The sequence below is a fragment of the Zonotrichia albicollis genome, chromosome 15 (genome assembly GCF_047830755.1).
Source record: "Zonotrichia albicollis isolate bZonAlb1 chromosome 15, bZonAlb1.hap1, whole genome shotgun sequence".
Taxonomy (NCBI): domain Eukaryota; kingdom Metazoa; phylum Chordata; class Aves; order Passeriformes; family Passerellidae; genus Zonotrichia; species Zonotrichia albicollis.
In genome coordinates this window covers 8589273-8605574 of record NC_133833.1, presented here as the reverse complement: position 1 = coordinate 8605574, position 16302 = coordinate 8589273, and the positions used below count along the sequence as shown (strand labels likewise).

General features: G+C 40.4%; 1 protein-coding gene across 4 annotated transcripts in view; it reads right to left on the bottom strand.

Annotated features, from left to right (window-relative positions):
- Positions 1–16302, bottom strand: part of TRPC7 (transient receptor potential cation channel subfamily C member 7) — a 71824-nt gene that overhangs the window by 14871 nt on the left and 40651 nt on the right. For 3 of the 4 annotated variants that reach the window (XM_014264793.3, XM_074552443.1, XM_026791365.2), the window contains exons 4-7: positions 13946–14110; positions 8926–9142; positions 3973–4206; positions 1907–2171 (exon numbers count right to left, since the gene is read on the bottom strand). In XM_014264793.3, coding sequence (XP_014120268.2) covers positions 1907–2171; positions 3973–4206; positions 8926–9142; positions 13946–14110 — 881 coding nt within the window. The remainder of the gene's footprint in view (positions 1–1906; positions 2172–3972; positions 4207–8925; positions 9143–13945; positions 14111–16302) is intronic. The other variant, XM_026791366.2, reaches the window with a different exon arrangement.

The window sequence follows — 16302 nt, the reverse complement described above, 5'->3', positions numbered from 1 at the left end:
ATTTTTGGAATGAATGTAAATCTATTCTCTTTGTTTCACATGATGAAAGGGCTCATTTTCACTGATCATCATTTGCCACCTCCTGTGTGTTTAAATAATCAGAAAAAAGTAAGTATTTTTAAAGGCTCTTCCAAATTCTTGAAAGGAAAATTTATGCTCATGGAAGATTTGCTTTATAAGAACATGAAGTCCCCCCAGGATAAGCAGTCAGCAGGCTGAAGTTAAGGAGGATCTCTCCCCAGTCCAAATATCCCTTGGGCATTTAAAGCAATCTTTACTCCAGTGAGCAGTCATCATTTTGGTGAATATTTGATCATTATTTCAATCAAAAGACAGTAACTTCTGGAAGATGCGCTTAGATAATGAGTGCTAATAACAGAGCTACTGTGCCGAGTTGCACCAGTGAGTGGAACTTGTCAGCGCTGCTCTCCAGGGATGTGCCTGGGGGATGCCACAAGTGAGGGCTGCTGTGCCACCAGGCAGCCAGGGATGGTACAGCCTTGATTCTCATTAAATCTTGTGCTTCAAGGGCATCTTCTTCTTTTCAAATCTGAAGCAAGTCACATCCCACACAGTCAGTTCTCTTCTTCCTAACTACTGAGCACAGATAGATGTAAATGGTCTCAGAAATCCTTCCATTAAAATGCACCCTGAGGCTCCAGGAGAGGTCTAGAATGCAAATTTGGCTCAACAAGGGAAAGTAAACATTGTGTTACAGGTTACATGTGGCACAAGAGGGTGGTGTGGTAAAACTGTAAGGCAGCAGCCACTTGCAGGACAGAAATGATGCTGGAAAGGTAATTTCTCCAAAAGGAGTGATGAGCTTAGCCCCAGGCTCACTGTGTAACACGTTCCAGGACTGACACATCAAATGCAGCATCAAATGTCTGCTGTGCACACAGTCACCACTGTGGGCTCAGGCTCTGTGGCTTTGGAGTGGTTTCCTGAAAGTCAGCTCACAGCAAGGGGAAAACATCATACCAAGAGAGATGTGTGGGAAGGAAAGCCTGCCCTGTGTCCCTAAGGCAAGTCAAGGTGGATTTGTGACACTAAACTGACTGTCCCAGTGCTGTGCTGGTGCCACACTGCAGTGAGGGAGGAGACTTTTCCCTGGATGCATGGGACACATCCCTCAGACTCAGCAGGACTTTCCCCTGCTCTGGAAACTCCTTCAGGACCTCACCTGTCCCCTACAGGACTGGGACTGAAGCGCAAAAGAAAGTAGAAAGGTAGAGTGAGGAAGACTTCATTTACTTCCTCATTTTGGGACCCCTCTCCATGAAATGGACCACCAACCCATTTCAAGGAACAAACTGTGCATGCTTAACAGCTTTTGAACTAATTACCATACGAAGCAAGGAATGGGATGTACCAAAGTTATGAATATGTATTTGTATTTTGGGTATTCAATACTTGTATCGATAAAAGGACTCTGTAATCACCTGTAAATTTGGTGTGTATTTGGGAGCTATCCCACAATAAACACACACTTTCTAACATTAACCTTTAGAGAGTTTTTGTCCGTCACAGTTGGATATCAGTATGAGATCAATATCCATATTGGGAATGGGATGTACCAAAGTTATGAACATGCATTTGCATTTTGGGTATTCAATACTTGTATCGATAAAAGGACTCTGTAATCACCTGTAAATTTGGTGTGTATTTGAGAGATATCCCGCAATAAACACACACTTTCTAACTTTAACCTTTAGAGAGTTTTTGTCCATCACAGTTGGATATTGGTACTAGATCAATATCCATATTTTTATAAATAAATCAGTGTTGCCAGTTTCCCTGCCAAAACCTGGGTGTGATTTTCCCCCAGAGCTGCAGCAGGAAGCCCCTGAGCAGAGGGCCAGAGGGGCCAGCCCTGCAGAGCAGCCTCCGTCCCACGGGTACTCACGTTGTAAACGCGGGGTTGTACTTTGCACCAAGGTAGTAAGAGTAAAGGTTGAACATCCCAATCATGAAGGCTAGGAACACCATGATGAAGATGACCATGAACTTGAAGATGTCCTTCACGGTCCTGCCCAGAGAGATCTGCAGGGGGCCGAAGCTTTCGTTGGCTGGAAGAATGTAAGCAATGCGGGAGAAGCTGAGTACCACAGCTATGGCATACAGGCCTTCTGAAATGATCTGGGGATCCGAGGGGAGCCACTTGTTCCTGGCTAAAACAATACATGTACACTGGGTGTTAGTAACAGAAAGGGTTAGCTGGAAGCTGCTATGATAAATGACCCTTTTCCAGACTCAGTCTTGCATTTGGGTGGGAGTTAAAGAGAAAAAAAAACCAAACAACTTTGGGGCAATTGTACACTGGACCACAATGTGCTGTACAAATATGGTGAATTAGTTGTATTTTTCACATGGTAAAGGTAGGAAATTACGAAATCACTGGGATTTACTGAAGCCACACAGTGAAAAAAAAACCCAGCATGTCTTTAAACAAACTTGATATTTTCTGTTTCCTAGTTGAATATTAACTGTGCTGTGCTTTGTCCATTTGAAGATCTTGAGATGGAAAACCAAAACCACAACACAGTGGAGTAGAGCTGTAGATTTGGATACAGGGCACTGTGTCAGTATTTGGAAAGGAAGCATTAGGGAGACCAAGATCTTCTATCCCCACCATTAGATAAGAAAGTTAGGATTTGTTCAGATAAAGCAGGTATAAACATTGTGTACCATTTTCATATTATGTCTAAATTAAAACCAGTTTCTAAAGTCTAGTTACTCTAATATTTTTACTTTAAAAAGCTCCAGATATGCATCATTTACCTAATCTGCTGAAATGTAAACATTTATATTAATATGGCTTATAAGTGTCCTTGCATCAACTCAGGCTCTTGATGAAAAGATTGCGACTCAGTTAAAACATGTGACATCTTCAGGGCCACAGCACTAAACTAGGGCATTATTTGCAGTAATCTGAACCAAAGGGAAAGCAGCAGATGGAGGAATTCACAGCATCTTGTTGGGCTATTCTGTTCTGGACCCTTTGCACCTTTGTGTCATGAACTCACTTTAAATGGGTGAGCAGCAAGGCAGAGAGGGAAAAGCCACAACCTCATCTCTGTGGCTCTTGGCTTGTGTGGGCAGGGAGGGATGCTGGAGGCTGAGCTGGTGGTGCCACTCAGATCCTGTGGCTCTGAACTGCTCTGGGTCAGGCTCTGGGGCTGGGTGGGTCTAGGTGGAGGAAATGCTGCCCCAGCTCTCCTCTCCAGCCCAAGCACAGCGCCAGAACAACCACCACAACACCTAGGGAGCCGCTGGTGTTCCTTAGTGCCCAGCTCTGGAGCTCCTGCAACCACTGTGAGCAAAAATCCCTGTGGGTTTTGCCCATCTAGAGCTGGCAGAGGTGTGCAGTGTCTCCACTCCCCACAAGTGTGTGAAGCTCTGTTCATTTCTGTATAGCGAAGGAAAACCATTTCAGCCGTCCAAAAGAGCATTTTCAAGGCACTGCTGTGGCTTGCATTTCCCAATGTCAGCACTTATAGATGATACAGACCCTACAAAAATGTAGGTTTTGATGAGCAGCAGCTATTTTTATTGCCATTCTTATTTATTTTTGTCGAGGTGTTGGATGTAACAGAAATGCAGAGTTACTGCAGCCTCAGATTCTGTGTTTGTTCACACATTTCCCTCCTCTCTCATTTGGAAAGCCAAGCAGATTAATTCATCTGTAATTTAAATTCTATTCTGCTCACTCAGAGTTCCTGATTACCTGTTGCTCAAGCTACATTTTCAGCATGTGATTGACCTGAATGTAGCACAAGAGCAGAGGCTGAATGAGGTTTAGATCCTTTCTGACTGGTTAGGAAGATGGCTGGAATGGACAGATCTAGGGAAAATAATTTGGTTTATTCAGAAAAAATACTATATAAATATCACAAAAAGAAAGCTGCTTTCAGTATTGCCACACATTAACTTAAAAGAACAGGAAACATTAGACAGCAAAAAGCATCTTACCATAGGTAAAGTAAGCAACTTCAGGGGGAAGGGTGACATTATTGAGGTCATCATCCTGAACGTACTGATCTACGTACTGTTGTGCCTCAGAGGCTTTGAGAAAAGCCATGAACCTGGCAGTGAATGATGCCACAAAGATGGACAGCATCCCAAAGTCCAGCAGGTTCCAGAGATGCACCACATATTCACGGGGACCCTCTTCCCAGATCTCCTTGCACTCCGACCATATCATACCTGTGGAGGGATCAGAGCATCTGTAACTGGCAAGCACAGGAGGTGTTTATTCAGACAGATCTGTTTGTTTCTTGCTTGCAGTGGCTTCTAGGATTAAAGCTGCAGACTCTTTAATTAAACATATGAATTGAGAATGGCTCATGTTCATCTTTTCTTAAAAATTAATACAACCTTTTGTGCTTATGAAGCAGAAATCTCAAAATGTCACTATATAAGTAAATGAAAAAGCTGATTTCTGATGATGACGACAGAAAAAGCACTGTTCAGAGATTCTGATGACACTAGAAAATTCTACTCCTGATGCAGTTGGAAAAAAAGTAGATTTCCTCTCTTCTTCCCAGAATGACCTTCCTACCCTGTGGCACTGAAGATGGCACTGCTTGCTCTGCTGCTCTTTTCTACCTTCCCTAAGATAGAGGGTGCGTCCATTTGGAGAATACAAACAGAACTGTTTAATAGCAATTTTAGTATGATTAAAAAAGGGTAAGACAGAAATTCTTTCCTTCCAATTTCATAAAGCTTTCTCTATTAAATAATGAATTTCCATATATTAGAGTCTGAACTACCACTTTGCAAACACTGAATTTAGCCCAAATTTATGATTTCTGACAACAGACTTACAAATAAACCTAAATGCCAAACCCAGTGAATTCAAATATTTGAATCCATGTCCTACTGGGAAGAGCTGGAGTGGACAAGTGAATTCAGTCAAAGAGCTCAGGTCAGATTCACCAATTTACCCAACTTTCAATCCCAGCAGGGCTCCAGGGCCGAAATCTCACTCCTGAATAGCTAAAGTGTTGGAATATTTAACCCACTGATAAATATTTCCTGCTCTCTACCCAGTCCTGTTTCCATAGCAGCAGCAAAATTCACATTTAATCAAGGAGGAGCAGCGCCTGCCAATTTCCATGTGACCTCCTGCAATCTTCTCCTTTCTGTGAACTCCTTTCATCCTCTCTGCTGGAGGCTCTCGTGGTGTGGCATGCAAATGCTTTTGCTTGGCTCCTTCTGAAGCTCCTGGGGTGTCCCCAGAGGTGCACTGGGGTTACAGACAGGGAAACAGGTCACTGGGAATTTAGCCTGAGGTGGAGGAGAGGAGAGCTGCTGCTCTCAGTCCTTGTGCATGGGGAAGGATTGAAAGAGAAAAAGGGAAGCTGGGCTCTCCATGGCACCATCAGGCAAGGTCACAGTGAGCCTGTGAGCTCCACAGCCCTGGGAACTCCCTGGAGATGTGCCCTGATTTGGGTCAGTCCTGGGAGAGAGTCTGAGAGCTGCAGGATGCAGAGCAGAGGGCAGGAGAGGAGCATCCCAGCTCTCCTCCTCTTGGTGCCTGGCTGTGTGAAAGCAGGAACTTCATCCCACACTGACACTCGCCAAGAGTGAGATTTAATAATAAATAGCCTAAGGGAGAAGGTGGAAGAATTGGTTTCTCAGGATTTTTCCTGGAGCAAGGATGAAATATTAAAGAAACATTTCTGCCTTGAAAAAAAAGCATTCCAGAACTGATGGATAGGAGCCATTATCCCTGTGCATTATATGTGTGCTTTAAAAAGGTACCAAAGCACTTAAAGAAATATCACATGCGTGGTACCATTGCCCAACAAAGCACTTGTTCACTGATGGCCAGAAATGATTCCCATCCAAATTTATTTCTAATCTTGCTCACTTAATATACCTAAGCCACAGATTAATGAAGAAGTGTCTAAAACTGAGGAGTCTGACTAAAATAAGAATCCATCTGTGAAAGTAACATGCTAGTGGCCTATAATTTCCACTGTTCTTTTCCCCAGCTTTGTGGCAATCATGTTTTTTAAAAATGTCTGTCAGGACAAGCAGGAAAGTTACAGTAATTACTTGGTCAGTACTGCTGGGTAATTGTATATACATTGTGAGAGAGTAATTTAAAGCTCCTCTTTAGTAAAAGTATTGAGAAAAGAAAAATCAGCTAAAATTCAGGGGATGGGACATAAGATGAGGTGTAAGAAATAAGAAGTAGTTAGACAAATCAGCTCTGCCAGGTTTAGATTGCAGTGTGGTGTTTCTGAGCCCCCCAATGGCTCTGGCAGGGGGTGTTTCCCTGAGTTTGATGCTCAGGGATGTGGGATGTGAGCACATCCTAGGCTCAGCTCCTGCTTCTCTTGTTCCCACAGCAGGGATGATCAGAAATGTCACCTTGAAGGGCAATTCTGGTTTCAGCAGGGGAAGGAGAGTCAAGATACAGGCACAGCCCATCTGGAAGAAAAATGGGAGTGTGCAAGAAGTGCTGTGCACCACCTGTGCACAAAAAGGAACAGTTTGTCAGATTTTTATATCCTCTGGCCTGGTACATAAATCAGGAGCAGCTGATGTTGCAGAGCTGCCTTTGAGCCTTCCTGGGTCCACCAAAGGCTGTTTGATTAAGAGATTAATAGTGCTCAGATTGCATCTACCCAGAGTTTAACTGCTACCCTGGCTGCTTTTGCAGTGGGGATTTAGAAATAAACCCCCTGCTTTGAGTGCACACTTCTGCCCATGCTGTTCATGAGGAAAATGCCAGCCTTCCTAATTTGAAGAGGAAGAGATGGGAAGCTCTGGCCACAGGGAAGAGGCAGCCAAGGCAAGCAATGAGCCCTCAGTACATGAGCCAAAATTGCTGTGCACCATGTACAAAGGGGATGTTGGTCTTGTTTAAGATCATGAGATCCCCATGATTGTTTAAACTTGACAATTCATCCCATCCCTCAGGTGTGCCAGCCTCAGCATTTACAATCTGCTACCTCACTAAGGGTGCACTAGAACTCTCTTCATTAATGCTGGTATTAAATAACACTGTCCCCATACAGACCCTGAGGGACACCACTTGTCACCAATGTCCATCAGTGGACTCTGAGCCACTGCCCACACAACCCTCAGCAACTTTCTTACACATCCATCAGCCCACCCATCAAATCCATCTGTCTCTGATTTAGAGAGAAGGATGTTGTGGGGATCCATGTCAAAGGCTTTACAAAAGTCCAGTTAAATGCCATCTGCAGCTTGTCCTTGTGCACTTACACAGTCACTCCATCAGAGAAGGCCACTAGGTAGGTCTGTGTTGGCCACTTTAATTATATTTCTGCTTGAATATAGGTATTTATAATATCTGTAAGATTTTAGCACCAAAAGCTGCCACCCTTGGTGCTTTTACAATCGTTGAAGTTCAGGGTCACACATGGGGCTCAACAAGAGCAGATGTCTGCAGGCCACATGCACCAAACTTTCACCTCTGTATTGCTGAAACATTACTTGAAGCTTTCTGGTGGAGGCAGGCAGGTAAAATGGCCAGAGAAGATTGTCAGTGCAGATGTAGGCAGTCATTAGAAAATCTCATTATATTCAGGAGTCTGTACAATGAATCACCTTTCTACTCCCAGAAAAGTGAAAACCTTCTCTTTAAATGAAATGTTTTCTTCTTCATCTCTCAGGAACTCAACAAGCAGATACCTACTGCCTATAAGAGAAGAATACCTAGTTTAAAATCTAATCATCTTGTCCAACTGCTTTAATATAATTTTAAAAATATATCTTACAGTCTTACTCTATCCAGTCTGGCATCTATTCAGCATTTTCTAGCCTAATATCCTGTATGGGATTCTGATTATCACAGGGACAGGGAACAAAGAAACACTGGCCAGGAAGTCATCAGATAGAGCAGCCATATCCTATTTTTCAGGGGAATTTAATGCCATCAGTACTTATGGAACAGTGGAATTATTTGCTGCAAGAAGAGAATCAAAATCATGGTGGTGAACAAAAATAGGTTCAGAAGAGGTAGACAAAGATTCTCCAGAGTTGATAAGCTCAATTTCCCAATAAATTCTCCTGAACTTGTTTAGATTAGTGGTTCAAACTAAGTGACCTGCCAGGAGTAAATGATGCCTGTAGGAAACGTGAGACGTGAATTTGTCTGAAACTCCTTAGAAATTTGACTTGTGGATGTGGCACACTTTCACACTCAAAAGGTTCACCCACATGAATCCTTACTTTGTAATTGCTGAATACTTTAATTTCTTTTGTACAATTTGAGCACTGCACTGTCCTCTCACTGGTAAAAATTTCATACTACAAATTTCATAAAATCTAGCTCTTACTTGCCTAGAAGGTTTCATCACTAGACCTTGGAGTGCACTACAAGAAAAGCAAATGACATTATACTCATTTTGCAGGCAAAGACACTGAGGTTCAGTGAATTACAGTAGGATCCCATGGCAGGGTAATAAACCAGACTCACCACACTTCTTTCTGCTCACTTTGTCCCAGAGTGAAGCCACAAGTTTCTATTATAATATTATCTTCTTTAAGATGCAATGATTAAACCAACAGAGATAAATGGGCAACATCTGTGGCATTTATGATGGAAAGTGGAAAAATCGGGTAAATGGGAATTTGCTAAGCACCATTCAATGTTTTCAAAAGTAGTGACCAAGATCAGTCTTCTTCACTCCTCTTTTAATGAAAAGTCTTGACATCAACTTCTAGACTCATAGTAAGGTGTTTCAATTTTTGGGAGTTTTCTTGGTTTGGGTTTTTTGTTTGTTTATCTTGGGGTTTGTTGGGTTTTTGGGGTTTTTTTTGTTTGTTTTTGTTTTGGGGTTTTTTTAAATTTTCTTTTTTCTTTGTCTTGTCATTGTGTGTTATGCTATTCCTAATGAGATTGAACTTCCACAGAGCACTTGTGGACACTTTGGTTTTACTTACCCAATACCCACTTCATGATCAGCAATTCTGTCCATGAGAACTGGGTTGTTTTGACTCTGAATATTTGCTTTGGATGATCCGTGATGGTCTCGTTGGGGAGATTTTTGACTCCTTCAAACCGATCAGAGGCGTTCACCACTAACAGTCCCAGGAAGATTGTGAAAGAAACTGCATGAGCCACAAACTTCATGAAAGGGCTTCGAAGGGTACGTCCCAGCTGCAATGCAACACGCACAGTCAGAAGGTTTTTATTTACCCACCACAGCTAGCCTGAAAGCAAAGCTGAGTTAATAGGAGAAATATCAATTGATGATTTTTGAGTGTATCCATAGCAAAAAAGAAGACAAGGCTGTCAGCATGGAAACAAATTAGAAAAGATACATGAAAATTTTTTGTAAGCTAAACTATGTGCAGAAGTAAATGTGTATACGTGCCTTATTAAGTTTCTGTAAAACTTTTGCCAATTATATTGACACTAATTGCTTGCACCAATTAATAAGTTATTATGATGTAGTTAATGACTTAAGATCACACTTTTTTAAGAGTATATATGCTGAAGAACACACAGAATAAAAACTTTTTTCTTTGACCCTGATCACATGTATGTACATCACATCCAACCTAACAGTGACATTTGATGTGATGTCCTAGATGTTTTTCACTATAAAATTTGAAACCTTTTGCCCAGGGTGAAAAGGATTCAGTAATTGATTCTGGATCATTAGCTAAATCGAGTTTAGATTTGTTCAAGTTGTTATTTGCTATTACTAGACATTATGCATTGAGTAATTTTCTATGCATGGCAATGCCTCTTTAAACCCACATGTAATATCTAATTGCCCTGGCCATATGGTGAGTAGAAAATGAAGAGCCAGGACATTTATATGAGAGACATGTTTATTTGTCTTATATGAATGCACTTGTGTGTCAATATAAAGACTAATGATGGACACAATTCTCATCCTGATATGTTAGAATCTTTTATTAATAGTGAATTCTCGGTTCATTATCAATGTGTAAGAAACAGCCTTCTGGTTAAATATGCTTTAGTAATGCCTTTCAAATGCTTTGCTATGATAGTCTTCTCTCATAATTAGTACCAAAGCTGGAGAATTATTCCCAGAATACAAGGATTTATTTCAAGAAACTAAGCCAAGAACGAGAGCAGCACGTCTCTTCCCTGCAGATAATTGTTCTGCTCTTCTTGACAAGCTTTCTTGGTTAATGAATTTAAATATCACTCTTTAAATTTCAAATTTTCTGTGACCCAAGAAAACATTACTCCAGAATGATGGAAGGAGTAGAAGCATTTTCAGGAGCACTAGGGCCAAAGCCTGTAGTGTTGGACACAACAGGGAGCAATGGAAGAGCTGACCAGGATGGGGTCTTTCCAAACTCCCCTCAAAGCCAATTCAAAATATTTTTTTCCGTTTACTACTCATTGATTCCTTCCTTTTGATGCCAAGATATAATCCATTGTTTTTAATATCCATTGATTTGATAATAAAACTTCATAGGAAAGAGAACATAAAAAGGAAATTACTTATTTTCATATTTATCTCCAATAGCAGATTAATTCCAAGGAGCCCTGGTCTCTGCTTATGGCAGAACAGGAAATATTTCAAAAGCAGAGGTCTCTAGGTCTAGCAGAAATTCAAAGGAATTACTAGGAATCAGGGGTTTATTTGTTTTTCTTTTCAGAGTTTATAAAATGTCAATAAAATATTTTATAAAGTTGAAAGAATAGGAAATCCTATTGGAAAATGTGCATGCTTCTAAATACTGAAAAGACTTTCCATTAAAGGAAATGAAAATATCTGCTCTTTCCTGAGGTCCTTATTAACATTCTCTGAGGTCAGTAAGGACATGTTTAGTTGGGTAGATATTGCACTAGCTTGAAACCTAAGTTTATTTAATCTTGTATAGGAATAATATGGCAGACATAGGAGTGGATGAAGTGTTAAAACCAGTCTCAACCCTTACAGTTCTGGTTCACCTCCTGTGCTGTCACTATTGGTGTAGTTCTCAACAGTTTTTATGGTTGATGTTGTGTAGATTGATGCTTTGTAGAAGAATTTATAATTTCAGTACTGAGCTGCATGAGGTGATGGGATAGGTCTAAAGTCACACAGTAATAAACTCAGATGTTTTCCCCCTCTGATCTGAGAGAGTTCAGATTGCAAGAGTAAAGTGGAACACCAGCCATGGATCCTTAGCAAGAAATTTTTAAGAAAGTGCATTTGCAATCTATATGAGACTCATTTCTACCCTGAATTCACTAAAAGAGGAAAAGCAATCCCTATTGAATCATGAATCCTCTCCACACAGACTTACCCTGCTATAGAAATGTAAAATAAAAAGACCTTAGATTAAAGTAGCATAGTCTCAGTTATCAGAGAAATAATCCCATGTATTACAGAACCAAATGAATTCCGTGGGTAATTTCCCTTACTTCTCTCATGATTTAACAAAAATCTGCATTTAGTTAATGCTACTTCAGCCATTTGTCCCATTTATTACTTCAGAAAGCTTACCATTATTTTTTTGAGCTGATGCTTTTTATATCTTCTCAGAAATCTAATTTTTAGCTTAGAGCTAAATAAGATGTAGACTAAAATGTTCTGTAAAAAACTTATGAAGTGTGAATTCCTCCAACCAGTCTAATGCTTTATGACAATAAGAGTTTTCAAACAACATGATATAGCTAAACTCAAGGTGTGTAACTGCATGAGTGTATCAATTTCTTGATTATTACTGTGGAAAAATTATTTCTTTGCCCTGTTGTGTAAGATCAAGATTGCTCCATCAGTAAAAACCAAATAAAATAACTGTAAAGCTGACCAGGACAAAACTGGGCTGCTCAGAGTGGAGATGCTGCCTGTGTAGAATTTTCGGCAATAACACTGTGAGAGGATAGCAGGCTCTTGGATCAACCTGCAGCCCTTGAAATTAATAGTGATGATTTTGAGTGAGGTACCAATTCTTAGGGATAAAATTGTATTTGTGATTCAGTTATTTCTATCACAGGCCCCAATCAAAAATCAAGACTACATTGTTCTGATCAAGGCAAATCCATGCATTAAAAGACAATACCTGTCTGAAGGAAATTTCAACTGGGCTTTGTGCTAGAAGGTTACATGTGTTTTTTTAAAGTCTAGGGGGGTGAAAAGGAAGGAACATTGAAAAATGACAATGCATGAAAGGTTTAGGATAATGAAATCAAAGCTGATGAAAAGTTAAGTATCCCCCTCCCCCCATTTTTAAATTTTAATACACCTACCTCAAGAAATTAAAACTAAGTCACTTTCTCAATAATTTCTTACTTCTGCTGTAAAACTGACTCAGTTTCTTTTCTCTTAGTTTTTATGTTTTTTAAATTCTCCACTTATTTCTAGTCTAATTATTCTTCCTACCTATTGCCATATTGAAATGTGGCCTCTATAATTCTGAGACTGCATCACAAATGTTGCTGTTGGCTGGTATGCCAACTCCCAACACATTCAACAGAGGTGAAGGAAATTAAACAGCTTCATAAATCCCTGCTAGACTGGGGTTTGACATGAAGGGATCAGGGTGGTAATTCCACACAATAATTCCCTCTATGAGCCAGCCAAAAGCACCCACAGCACAGCCTGGATTTCACATGAACTTCTCTGTGAGCATTTCTGAGTCCTGGATGGTACCCATGGAAAATGAGGAGCTTTGTGTTGGTACAGACCTCGAGGAGATGAAGTTACATCTTCACATCCTCTAACACAAAGTGCTCCTCTTGGAGCTATTTTGGAGGAGACCAAGGCTTAAATGTGTTTTATTATCTCAGATGTACTGAAGGACTTTTTCTGGTTGTATTAAGATGTGTTTCAAATTATGGTCTTTCCTCAATACTAATTGATGGATCTATAACCTCTTGAGTTTGAAATATTTAGAAAGTATTCCTCACTGGTATTTAGAGGAAGTGGAAGAAGATACTTTCAGGACTGAATACCAGTGCCAGGGGTCATTTTTATCAAATTTAAGTACCTGTGACAAGCCTCCTGCAGAAGACATCTTCCTTGTAAGGGATGGTGGTGTTGGCTATTGCTGAATGTGAAATGATCTTCTCCCCTGCCACCCCTTTTTCTGTGGCAAGAGCAATGACAAAGCTATTTATCACTCAGCCACACACTTATTTATCTCCACTTGTTTGAGCAGATTCCTTCAGGATGAAACCTCTACAGATTTCATACCACAAACTACTTGAGATTTTACCTAAGCTAATGTTTGGCTCTGGTCCTTTGACCTCTAGGTCTCAACAAACTGTCTTCCACCATCTGATCTGTATTTAGGTATACAGCTGTATTCCAAGTTTCATCATCTCTTCCCTCAAAACCATAAAGATTTTATGATTAAAATCCTTGCTGCAACACTAAGAAGTTTCCTGGGGCTTGCCAGAGTTTCAAGCCCATGTGTCATAATAATGTTCCACTAACTAAAACTACAATAGTGCTCTATTAACTAAAACCACAATAATGCCTCACTAACTAAAACCAAAATTATGCTCTATTAACTAAAACCACAATAATCTTGCATTAACTAAAACCACAACAATGCTCCACAAGCTCAGAAAGAAGGAGGAAAGGTAACAAAGGAGACCTGAAGAAGGGAGGAACCCACCACAAAAAGTGCATAAAAGAACAAGAATTTTAACATCAGAGTTAACTAAAACAAGAATCTTCTTTACTTACTTCCAGTTTTGGTGGCTCTTCTATTTTTTCTTCATTATACTCTTATGTTGTTATCTCCTTCACATTTCTTTTTCCTTCTGTTTTCTTGTCACCCATTCCCTTACCCTCTTTACCCACTGAATCTCAGACCATGACAGTTCCATTTGTGTCTGTCAAGCAACACCCCAAGCCTGCTCTCCCCATGGTATCTTAGAGGATACCATTAATCACTTCCCAACATCTTTATGGAAAAATCTGGGGTTTCACTGCAGGCCCTGGGTAAAGATGCCTGCAAACAGCCCATCAGGAGTTTGTACCTTGCTGCAGGGAGCAATCCAGTAGGCTATGGCAAGGAAGGGCAGCCCGATGGAGACTCCAAAAACAGCCAAGAACTTCACAGCTATGGATTGCTGCCGTAGGCCTGAGAGGTTTTCGTACCACATGGTGAGCAATTGCTGTTGGCAGTTGGGGTGAGCAACGAACTGCAAGAAAAGCAGAAACAGAGACATCAGTAGCATTGTCTGAAGAGGAAGAGATTTCAGGGAAAAACCTTCTGAACTTGCTGGTGGAACATGACAGGTCATGTCTTTGTTGTCCAACAGAAAAACAAGCAAATAGAAAACTGCAAACCAGGCACAGAGGACCCCCAGGTGGTGGCAGAAAGTGCATCACTTCTGCTCCTTGTCTTCTCTAGAAAAAAGATATTTTTGTGTGGTTAAAAAGCAGAATATCTGAGCCAAACCCCAAAATCCATAAGTGGTCAGCACTGACACAATGCCTCTGAGCAGGTTACTTCTTGGGGAAAGAGAGTGAACCCTGAAATTCAGAAAATACAGAGAGGGGCTTGGAATCAAGCTGGAAAACACTGTGATGACTTTGCCAAGGCCATTGACAGAGCAGCTTAACACAGCACTAATATTAAATTGTTCTATTCACTTTGTAAAGACCAAAAGGGAGCCATTCTGCAGGGCTCTCCTGCAAATTATGAGATCTGGCTGGTATTTTGCTACTTTAAATGCTTTATCTCAGAGTACCTTTCAAAATATGACAGCTCATTCTTTACTGATAGGACAAAGAGACAAATTCAAAAGCAGCAGGGAAAGCTGTGGTGCTCTGGTACAGAAAGTACCTGTTTTGTACCCTGTAACTGGGACTCTTCAGTTTACTGTTCAGAAGTTAAAAAAAAAAAAAAAGGTAAAAAAAAAGGTGAATGGCAGAAAAGTGGAAAGGGCAGTTTCCTAATGGCAAAATTACAGCACCACCAGATCCTACCTAAGAGTTTCATAATAAAAGATTAAACTTTAGTTCATATTGTTCTTTGAGGTTATTGAATTTAGAATGTGGCTATTTTAATCACAAAGAATTATAATTAAAATGCAAAAGAATAGAAAGAAAAAATGAAAAATAAATATGTTGCTGGTGCAGCTGATTTCATAAGTAGAGCTGAGGGTTTCATTTATTAGTTCTGTGGCTGAATAAATGTTCCTGGGAGGGAAATGTAAAATGCTCTGCTCTTTCAGAGAATAGAACTTTCTGGAGGTGAAGGGGAGGAGGAAGGGGGTCAAGAAAAAAGGAGAGGAGGAAAGAAGAGGCTGCTGAGGGCTTGGGGGCCACAGGGACAGGGATGGGACAGGACAGGGACCACGCCTGGCAGCCACCCCTTGCCCTGGATCACCCAGCTGGAAGATTTCAGCTGCCATCTGTAGATTTCTTGGGACTGAAAACCAGAGAAAATTCTAACTGTGCTTTCATCTTCACTACCTGTGAACGATGATCGATTTGGGAACTTAATGGACTCTTTTTGAGATGTTTGCTTAACAAAACTGTTACTGTTCAGGTGGAAATACAGTTGCACAGTAATTAGGATTGCTTTGCAGTACCACTTTTCCTTCGTTAATAGCACATTAGCAGCTGTTTTGTGATGAATTAGGCTTTGGGATCTTCATTTCTCAAAAAGAAGAAGAAAAAAAAAAGAAAATGAGACTCCACCCCTTCCACTGAATAAATCAATCAGAACAAAGAGAATTGATGGGTACTTTTAACCTCCTTTGTCTTTAGAATTTTTTCCTGGAAATATTAACATTTAAATATGCTTTCTCTTAAGCTGTTTTCATGAAAAAGAATGCTTTAAAAAAAAAAAAAAAAGGTAATTATTAGTCATGAGTCTTAATTTAAAGTGTAAGGTTGAGGTGATGACAGCAGTATTACAAGGAGGCATTTCCTAATGCCTGGTATTGATGTTTGTCCTAACGCTGCTTGGGCTTGTAATCTTCCTGGCAAATGGACGAAAAAAACAAAGTGGGAGGAAGCTCAGTAGAGAATTGATCCCTTTTGCAATTTTTATTTTCAGATATCATGAATTCAACCACACTTGTAGTGACTCATGGGAAGGGAAATGACACTGGAGAATGTGCAGACTTTGGGATGAAGGGCCCAAGCAATACCCAGACCTCCTCCTCCTGTTGCAATTGTTCAGGATTCACTCAAACAAAGAAATTCAGCTGTCCTTGGCAATGAGACAGTCAAATGCTTTCTGGTTGGCATTCCAGAGACTTCATCAGACATTTTAATCTGTCCATTTTTTCAATGTGTCTGGAAACAGCTACAATAAAAATACAAGTATAGGAAAATTGAGAAGGAATTGCCATAAAACCCAGTTCAGTGGAACAATTTA